The sequence below is a fragment of the Salvelinus fontinalis genome, chromosome 6, assembly GCF_029448725.1.
Source record: "Salvelinus fontinalis isolate EN_2023a chromosome 6, ASM2944872v1, whole genome shotgun sequence".
Lineage (NCBI taxonomy): Eukaryota > Metazoa > Chordata > Actinopteri > Salmoniformes > Salmonidae > Salvelinus > Salvelinus fontinalis.
The window spans coordinates 256,521-265,495 of record NC_074670.1 but is presented as its reverse complement, the minus strand read 5'-3'; the positions used below and the strand labels follow the sequence as shown (position 1 = coordinate 265,495).

General features: G+C 41.1%; 2 protein-coding genes and 1 long non-coding RNA gene across 6 annotated transcripts; 1 reads left to right on the top strand and 2 right to left on the bottom strand.

Annotated features, from left to right (window-relative positions):
• The first annotated feature begins 115 nt into the window (after positions 1 to 115).
• LOC129856650 (uncharacterized) lies at positions 116 to 796 on the top strand. Its single transcript, XR_008759791.1, has 2 exons — positions 116 to 328; positions 538 to 796. It is a non-coding gene; the product is annotated as an uncharacterized LOC129856650 (long non-coding RNA).
• A 1,122-nt stretch (positions 797 to 1,918) lies between these two features.
• LOC129856835 (protein JTB-like) lies at positions 1,919 to 3,780 on the bottom strand. The gene is made up of 5 exons (XM_055924540.1): positions 3,427 to 3,780; positions 3,282 to 3,322; positions 3,059 to 3,144; positions 2,889 to 2,968; positions 1,919 to 2,785 (listed from the first exon to the last, which is right to left on the bottom strand). Exons 1-5 carry the CDS (start codon positions 3,486 to 3,488, stop codon positions 2,629 to 2,631), a joined length of 426 nt encoding a protein of 141 aa, XP_055780515.1. The 5' UTR covers positions 3,489 to 3,780; the 3' UTR covers positions 1,919 to 2,628.
• A 216-nt stretch (positions 3,781 to 3,996) lies between these two features.
• Positions 3,997 to 7,691, bottom strand: LOC129856649 (chromatin target of PRMT1 protein-like). 4 transcript variants are annotated; one of them, XM_055924387.1, is made up of 6 exons: positions 7,547 to 7,691; positions 7,160 to 7,255; positions 6,147 to 6,288; positions 5,177 to 5,366; positions 4,969 to 5,109; positions 3,997 to 4,888 (listed from the first exon to the last, which is right to left on the bottom strand). In XM_055924387.1, exons 1-6 carry the CDS (start codon positions 7,642 to 7,644, stop codon positions 4,704 to 4,706), a joined length of 852 nt encoding a protein of 283 aa, XP_055780362.1. In that variant the 5' UTR covers positions 7,645 to 7,691; the 3' UTR covers positions 3,997 to 4,703. The 4 variants fall into 4 exon arrangements, with proteins under 4 accessions (XP_055780362.1, XP_055780363.1, XP_055780364.1 ...); XM_055924388.1 differs by having other exon boundaries at positions 5,195 to 5,366; XM_055924389.1 differs by having other exon boundaries at positions 7,160 to 7,244; positions 7,547 to 7,629.
• Positions 7,692 to 8,975: the final 1,284 nt, after the last annotated feature.

Here is an 8,975-nt window from a genome sequence, read left to right as displayed (position 1 = left end):
CCTATTAGACGGGTGTCTGATAAAGAAGCTAAACCCAGATGACTAAATCAACCCGCGGGTTTCTGTTCAGCACCTTGGACAGCACCTTCCACACAAGCGCAGTACATAGGTTATCTGCCTCTCTCTTGACCGGACAGTAGATTATACGTTCCACCTAGCCCTAGGTGGGAAAACACAACAATTAGAAACAGACATGGCAAAATCAGCAGCTATCTTGCTGGTGTTAATTTCCTTTTTGTACATCCTATCTCAATCAGCCCATGTGGTTGCAGGATGGACAGACGAAAGGCTACCAAAGGCTGAAGTTACAGAGGACTCTAGGGAACTGGTGAGTAACCTGCTATAGTAATAAGTATTAGTTGAGGTTACGATACAATTAAGGAATGCTATTGACACTATTTGATCATACAGGCTAAATGTACTGTACATTCATAGTGAGTCATTGCAATTAACCAATAAACATGGTCTATTGTGAGGCGACAGATTTGATGTAAGGCCATTTCAATACAGCAGTGTTTTTCTCTGTGTGTGTTGCAGCTGGGTGTCCTTCATAACGTCCTAGAGAAACTCCAAAACAGAAGAATGGCTGTGTGGGAAAGAAGACAAAGCCACCTTCCTAGTGTAAGCAAGCTATTTCAGACACCACAGGTGAATAGTTGAATAGGTGATCGATTTCCCAAATGTGTGGGTCAGACCCTCTGGTGGGTTGTGGGTGGCACCTTTTGGATTGCGGGTCAAGACTACATTCTTGCTAGAGCATGTTCTGGGGGAAATAAATAAACACTCTAAAATCTTATGCTGTGTCCTTTTTTTGAAGACTACTGGAAACTACTAAAGAAACAGTCTCAAAGGATTCTATTCAGAACTGATTTAGATTATACACAGCCTTTTGAGTAACTAATGGGTACATTTAACCCCACGAATAGATGGAGTTTTTCCCACTGAATGAATACTATTCCGTAAGAATAAACAATAAAATTAGGAATAAAACATAAATGTAATAAACAGACAGAACTTTGAGCTTTGTTTATGTTATGCAGTTCATAGAAAGAGTTGTGCGGTTGCAAAAGCCTGCAAAAGACAGACCATCTTGCAGGCTGCCAACAAGGATTGTGATGGGAAAAGTACGTCTTATGGCGACATCTAGTGGTCAAGGTACTTAAAAGTACTACGTCAACTTTTCCTTCCTTGTGAATATCTCATTTGGAAAATTCTACCATATAATTTTGGTTCTATTTTCTTTCCAGTGTATAGTCGGTGACTACTGCACAGTGAAAAAGGGACCACGGTACGGCCAACTATGTGACTGTCCAAGAGGATCAAAGTGCAACCTCTTCTTCCTCAAGTGTTTGTGATTTATTTTTGTTATGGTATTAGTTAATTTATTTCTGTCTGAAATATAGTAGGATTTTGAAATTTTGCTTCGCTAACTTCTAATACATATCCTTCTTCTGACCTGTTCCATCCATGTGTTCTTTAATTTGCCTCTCATTCTACCATTCTGTTCGTTGTGCATTCAGCACAAATATGAAGGTAAGCTCAGTAAATATGAAAAAGAGAGGCTCTTTTTAATAAAAATGTTGATTAATAAACTGTCCAATTCCTTTCACAACTTACGCAGGAAAAAAACAGAATTATATTTACTACCAAAAAAAGGACATTGTGCACATACCCTAACAGTTTATTTTTATTGGTCATAAATAGAAAGTGCAATAAACTGTACAATTTGCTGCACACTTACAGCAATGTAATAATTAGGAATAGTGTTAACAGTGCTGTAAAATACATAAATACTGTAAGAAATCAGAAGAACCATGTTTTTACGAATAGTGTGTAACCAAAATTGAGCTATCTTTGTTGCAGGTGCATGGTAACAGTTGAATAAGATCAGAAAAACAAAGAAACCAGCACACTGCTCTTGATAGTGTCACTGCTCTTTATTAAGCTAGTGTGTAACCAAAAGGAAACGCTTGTCAAACGACACCATAAATAAATAGATATGTATAGTTTAGACAGACCTGAATTTCACACACAAACGTAATTGACCAATCATTGGTAAATACACCATAAGCACATTGATCACAGACCAAAAAATGTAACCTATCGTAGTGCATTAAATGTAGCTGGTAATACACATTTTTCAGAAAACAATCTTTAAAAGGAAAATACGGTACATCTTCAAAAATAACACATAGGCCTAGGTATTTGTAGTATTCGTCTCTCTGGTTGGACCAACTCAGTTATTATGGTGACAATGCAGACAATGTCAGAAAGTGAGACCAAGTTGACATGTTCAAATCCCCAAAACTGACACATGGAATAGTTAGGCAGGACTCTAATCACAGACACAATATCAACTATGACAACAACATAAAGACATGCTGTGCTGCAATATTATTAACTATACTGCAGTAATGACTTGGAACATATTGTAAGATTAGTTCAAACCAATAACTATTGTGCAGTGTATGGGTCATACTTACATAGACATTAAACAAACAAGGCCGCAACAAAACATGGTATCAAAATGGAAATAGTGATCCCAAAAGAGATACCAAGGTGCAAGTTCTGCCATTCAAATCCTTCAAACATTTGAGTGGTCAAGCGCCGGCCAACAGCACCCAGTCTCTATATGGACAGGATCTGCCTGCGGACCTTTTCAGAAGCCAGATGGTCCAGAGTTCTCTGACGAGCTATAACCACCAGGACCAAGACTACTGTCAGGCACATCATGATCCCCTCAAACCTCCAGAATAGGCGCTCATCCATCCGAGAGGAACGGCAGCTGAGAAAAGAGAAAGATAGAATTGTAGTCGGACCTGAATTGGCGGTTGCATCAATTTTGGAAAATAGTCTAATAAAAATATAGAAAAAAGGGGGTAGGCTACCTCTTGTACTCAACTTTGTTGGACTTTGCACAGTTGATCTTTTCTATGAATCCAGTTCGTTCGCAAGGTACCCATGATTTCTAGACAAACACGTGAGGGAAAGCCATAATTAAGATGCTATTGATCAGTATTACGGTGTTCAAGAAAATAGGAATTATTTTAACCCTCACCATCTGAAAGGGGTTGCACCTTGCACACTCTGTCAAAACCGAAAACTCCTCCTCTTGCCAGCAATGAAGGGATGTTGTGCTTATCTCTACAAAATAAAGAGATTACAATAGCTAGAAACTTCAATTTTAGGGTCTAGTGCAGTAGCTAGGTCAACAGCTACAGGTCAACTATTATAGCTACCCGATCTGTATTTAAGTGGTATTTAACTAGCTATGGGTCTACCTGTAGTAGAGTATTCCGCTCCTGAAATAGCACCATGGACACTGGAAGAAAATTATAGAATGGTTTGGTTTACACATTCACAGAAGTCAGAGGTTTGACGACAGCTCAGTCAGTGACACGGCTGGATGCTGCACAGCACACTCACCTAAGTGACGCAGGTACTACCAGGAGCAGTGTTAAGATCGAGAACATTCGGGAATCGCTCATTGTGCTGGTAAGGGGGGCACGTCCTCTAGACTGTCAGTAACTTCTGAGATGGCAAAATAACGTAGCTTCTGTAACGTTTGGCTTCTCGCTAGCTAGCTACATATTAGCTAAGGTTAGTTATCGGTTTAGTTACAGAAGTATATTTACAGCAGCTAACCCACTACGGAATACTCAAGTGTCAATGTAAGCATCTTTAAATGTTACTTATTCCATTATCAAATGTTTTGGCTTGGCAGAATTGTAGCCATTTTGAATCCTCGAAGTTCCTCCCCATGTCACCTGACCTGAGTGACATACTTGAAGTGCTCTCCCCAGCCCTAGTGGTGACAAGTAGGCATTTAAGTCAGTTGGTAACTTTCTGGCTCGTGTCTATGCTGTGAGTGACAATTACATGTCTACTGAAGGGCAATAATGAACTGGAGCTATGTTTCTATTTCTTGACATAATAATGTTTATATCATTGGGTAGCAACACCTTTAAATATTTTCATTAAAACAATGTTGAACATATCAAAACACAAGAATATTTGTAACAGTTGGGCCATTCTTTCATTCTCAAAAAACATTCTCGGACAGGAACCGGTTGGATAACTAGTCCTCTTACTACAAATGGTGGCAATATTTCTCAGCTAAAATAAATCCACAATGCAGCCAAACCTGGCTAGCTGAGGTACATACCGTTGTCTTTCACAAATTAATGACAAAAAAAGACTCCGTTTTGAAACATAACATTGTAGCAAACACATGAAATTCATAGTGTGAAGTGTCTTGGACAAACCCATAATGTACCTGAGCAAAGAGAATTGGTTAGCTTGCTTGTGATTTTACTGAACAATTAATTATTTTCTTAGACAAGTCCTGCAGACCTTCATACTTATTTCTTAGGCAAGGTTTTAGACCACCCTGCTCAGCACAGAGCTAAGCTTATAAATGAATAAATTATGAAAAGAACATAACAGCTCAAGTGTGTGAAACAGTTAAAGTATGACTCTAGAGAGCTCTAATTCAGCCACATAACACATGCTTCTGGGCTTGTGTGTGTACCACCACATATTTGTCCACAAATAGTGCTGTCCAACAATAGTTCTGAGTAAGCCAGAGACCCTGGTTGTCACATCCATCTGTTTCCAGTGAGGGGCAGTTCTACTAATGAATTACCCCTGGACAGCCTCAGCGCATTTGTTGATGCTGCCTACACCAGTCTTCCAGCAGGGTTTTACTCAATGTAGTCAGAGCCTGCCATGGTCATGTAGGAATCCAGCTCTGCGTCTAGGTGGCTCTTGGTCATTGACATGTAGTCGTCTAGTTGGTTGTCCAGCTCCTCTTTGGTGGGGATTTTTTCAGGTATGCCTAGGCCCCAGAACCCTCCCCGGCCACGCAGGCCCAGACCCGCTCCTCTGCCTGGTAGGGATGACAAGATATGAGCGAGGGCATTGGGAGAAGGGAGGGCAGAGTATGCACAGTTAAGAGAGTTCTCTCACCTCTTCCTCTCAGGCCCAGTCCATTCCTGGCTCCGCAGCTAACCAGCACTCCAGCATTGTTAAGCTGGCCACCTTGCAGCCTCAAGCCCTGACGAAACCTAAGCTTAGTCACCCCTCCCCGGGCACGCATCTGATTCACACCTGAACGAGAGAGGGATACAAAGTTAAACTGGCTCCAACTGTTACAGTTGGAAAACAGTACACCCACCTCTGAAAGCATAGCCACCTCTGAAAAAGCCCCTTCTGTTGTTTCCGCACACTCTGAAACCTCCTCGGTTCATCCCTCGCAGTCCCCTTACAGCAAACCCTTGGCTTCTGGTGGCCCCCCGCATCAGGGTCCCCATGGGCTGACCTAGCCCTGCCAGGACATTGCCCTTCCCCAGGTGCTGATTCAGGCTCTGTGGGACATTGGAACATACCAGAGTTTGGGTGTATTCCATTTCAATTCAATAGATGAACTGAAAGTCAAGACATGACATGCCCAGGAGGTGGCGCCCTTGGTTTCAAAATTCAAATGAACTTTTCAATGCTTCTAATCTAGTCCACGTCTTAATTTCTCTGGTCTCTTGTTAAAAAGGAAAAAAATAGTGATACTAAGGTAGTTCTGATCTGGGGTGCGTTCAGCTTTTAATTCAACGGAAACGATTCTGAACGACAAGTTGAAGAACGGTGTGATTATGGTGGCGCAGAGGGAGATAACTCGACAGACATGTACATATTACCTGAACTAACTGGTGTCCCCGCACATTGTACCGGTACCCCCCCCCCCTGTATATAGTCTCACTATTGTTATTTTACTGCTGCTCTTTAATTACTGGTTACTTTTATTTCTTATTAAATTTTGTAATGTTTTTAAACTGCATTGTTGGTTAGGAACTCATAAGTAAGCATTTCACTGTACACCTGTTGTATTCAGCACATGTGACTAATACAATTTGATTTGATTGTATGGTCAGATGGTATGGTGTGTGCTGCACAAGTTGTGATTTTAAAATGGTCACACCCATATTGATCATGCCACACCCACCAAAGTGGTGCACACCGTTTTGGGGAAACATGCCCTTCAGTACAAACTGTCATGGAATGTTGCATCGAACTGAATGCAGCCCTGGATTAGTGACACTGAATCTAATTAACTAACCTAGACAGGTTGAAAAGTGGATGGTTAGTTCCCTCACCTTGGGCTGCAAGGCAGCCTGCACAGAGGTCCTGTTCTCCATCTGCAGAGCCAGTCTCCTGTTGCGGACACTGGCCACTTGCTGTATGTTGCCTCGTATAGCCACTGGCTCCAGCTGCTTGTTGTTCAGCATGGTCGTGAAGCTTGGAGGAGCAGGGGTTGAGGGTTAAAGGAGGTCAGAATGGGGCAGGGGTGTCAAAGTCATTCAATGGAGGGCCGAGTGTTAGCTGGTTTGTACGTTAACCTTGAATTTGTGTCCAATTAAGACCGAGACAACCAGGTGAGGGGAGTTCCTAACTGATCAGTGACTTTACTTGATCAAGTACAAGGGAGGAGTGAACCTGCAGACACTTGTCCCTCAGTGGAATAGGGTGATATAGGATAGGAGGTGGGAGGGTTTAAGAACCACAGGAGGCTGGTGGCAGCATAATTGGGGAGAATGGGCTTATGGTTTAGTGAAATGGTACTAAATACAGCAAACACCTGGTTTCAAGGCATTTGATGCCATTCGCTCCGTTCCAGCCATTATTATGAGCCATCCTCCCATCAGCAGACTCCTGTGTTAATTAAGAACATACTACTTAGCATACTACGGTATCCATGTAGTTGCATTCCCCTGCCACTTACTGCCTATAACAGGGGTGGGCAACTCCAGTCCTCGAGGGCCTGATTGGTGTCACACTTTCTCCATCCCTAACAAACACAGCTGATTAAATCAAAATGCATTCTAAAGTGAAGATCATGATTAGGTGATTATTGGAGTCAGGTGTGTTAGCTGGGGCAAAACTGACACCAATCAGGCCCTCCATATACAATACACATGTGTACATAGGCAAAGTCCCCCAATTATCCAGCAGACCAGTTTGGCCTTGGACTCTGGATGTTGTATCAAGGGGGAAGAAAGACTGATAAGAGAAAAGACACCTAGTCATAACAGGGTTAGCAATGAGCAAGATATGAAGTACAGGAGGTGGCCTCTGCAAACTCATCACAACTGGCTTATGGTAGTCTCACCGATCGTTGAGGGAAACTGTTGAGGTGCTTTTCAGCACGATTTTCTCTGTTGGTGAAGTCATTGCGTCTGTTTGCTGATACATTCCTGTGGAGACACTCAAAAGGGAGACCGATATATTGCAATGGAACAAAAGCATAACTTTAGTTGGTAACTACAGTGACAATTTGAGAATGACCTAATATGTTAGGCTAGGAAACTACCTTGTAACATGAGTTTCAAATACATACTAGCTACTAACTAGCTGTTCATTCGTTTGACATGCTGGCTTGGTCGGTAAACTTTTGCTAATTTTCTACTATGTGAGATGGTAGCTAAACCTCAAAACTAGATAAACCTACTAACTAGCTTTCTATCAAGCTGAGCACGCTAACGTTACTCTTACTCACTTTTTAGAACGGCACTGGCAGATAGGGAAGATGCCAGCAAAAATTTGGTTAGCCTCCCCCTCTTGACTGTCCACACCAAAGAGGCACCTGCACAACATAAAATAAAAAGTTATTCTCAACTAAGGAAAGACTCAAGCATCATACTGTAGTTACCGCCCAAAATATAAACGCAATAATTAAATCAAACTCGCACAGTGATTCAAACACATGCGGAAAACTACAAATGCACGTTTACAAATCAAGAACTGATGGAAGGTTGCATTTTTGCAGTATATAGATAATTAATTTGACTAAGACCCCAAATACAAAATCATTTTTTGAAAGTCGGTTAAAAAAAATGAAAGTTTATGACACTGTCCAAGTAAGATTTCAAAACGGTACCAATATATTTTGCTGCATAACATTGGAATTGAGGAACAGAGGGCTAAGCAGCAATGGAGCTACCGGAGCGATGTACAAACATGTGTGTGTAAAGTAGCACATGTGCAGAAGGTACGGATATATTATGCTATTGGGTAGAGGTGTCCAGAGAGTATGGTAATGAAGCGACTCCGTTCCCTATTTAGTGCACTTATTTTAACCAGAGAGCCATTTGTGACTCAAATTCAATCCATGTAGTAGTGTGTGCACGAATAGCCTAGCTGGGAGAGACAGAGGTACAATTTACAAGAAATCCACCTGTTCCTGGTAAAGTAGCTGATAAACTATCCACCTACTGCTATCTTAATATTCTAGCCTGGTGTATTTATTGTAAGTGCAACACTACCCTTCTGAGTTCCCATAAGGTACATGCAACACATACTTGAAACAAATCATCCACTTTGTGTAGAGAGCAGATTATCTAAAACACCATTAGTCTATAAAACACAAGCTGTGGATTTTTATATATATATATACTAATGAGAAAAAAAGTGGCAATATACTCTTCTATGCAAAGCCTAACTGGCTTTTGTGTAGCCAACAAAAAATAATACATTACAGTAAAAAAACTGCTTAGCCACTGGAGGGCAGCACAGTCTCATATTTAACAGTCATTGAAATCTACCGTTATTTGTGGAAATGTGAGATTTATTTTTGCAGAAATGTCACTGATCAAGAAATGCACAAGACAATGGTCATATGATGTGTATTAGATGTATTAGATGTGTATGTATGCATGCATGCATGTTTTGGAATATAGCTAGCTATTACAAGGGCACAATATCCAAGCCATACATACAGCCTCATGATGATGTTGGCTGTTGTGCTTTTATCCTGGTTATTGTTATGAAATTGGAGGTCCATTATTGCGTTACTGTGCTCAGTATTGATGTGTTTAACTACTAATGTGTATTTGTTCACATATTACCTTGGTGAAATACAATTATTATTGCGGACATCTTCATTGGTATGGACCATTGTGGGATTCTTTCCAGCTAGCTACGTTTCT

Bases quoted from the DNA above. Each gene is read 5' to 3' on its own strand.
- LOC129856835 (XM_055924540.1), bottom strand. From the start codon at position 3,488: ATGAGCGATTCCCGAATGTTCTCGATCTTAACACTGCTCCTGGTAGTA. The intron at 3,145-3,281 runs GTAGACCCATAG...TTTATTTTGTAG, and splicing joins AGCGGAATACTCTACTACAG to AGATAAGCACAACATCCCTT. The intron at 2,969-3,058 runs GTGAGGGTTAAA...GTGTTTGTCTAG, and splicing joins GGTGCAACCCCTTTCAGATG to AAATCATGGGTACCTTGCGA.
- LOC129856649 (XM_055924387.1), bottom strand. From the start codon at position 7,644: ATGTTGTGCAGGTGCCTCTTTGGTGTGGACAGTCAAGAGGGGGAGGCT. The intron at 7,256-7,546 runs GTGAGTAAGAGT...CTCCCTTTTGAG, and splicing joins TGCCAGTGCCGTTCTAAAAA to TGTCTCCACAGGAATGTATC. The intron at 6,289-7,159 runs GTGAGACTACCA...TGCTCCTCCAAG, and splicing joins ACAGTTTCCCTCAACGATCG to CTTCACGACCATGCTGAACA.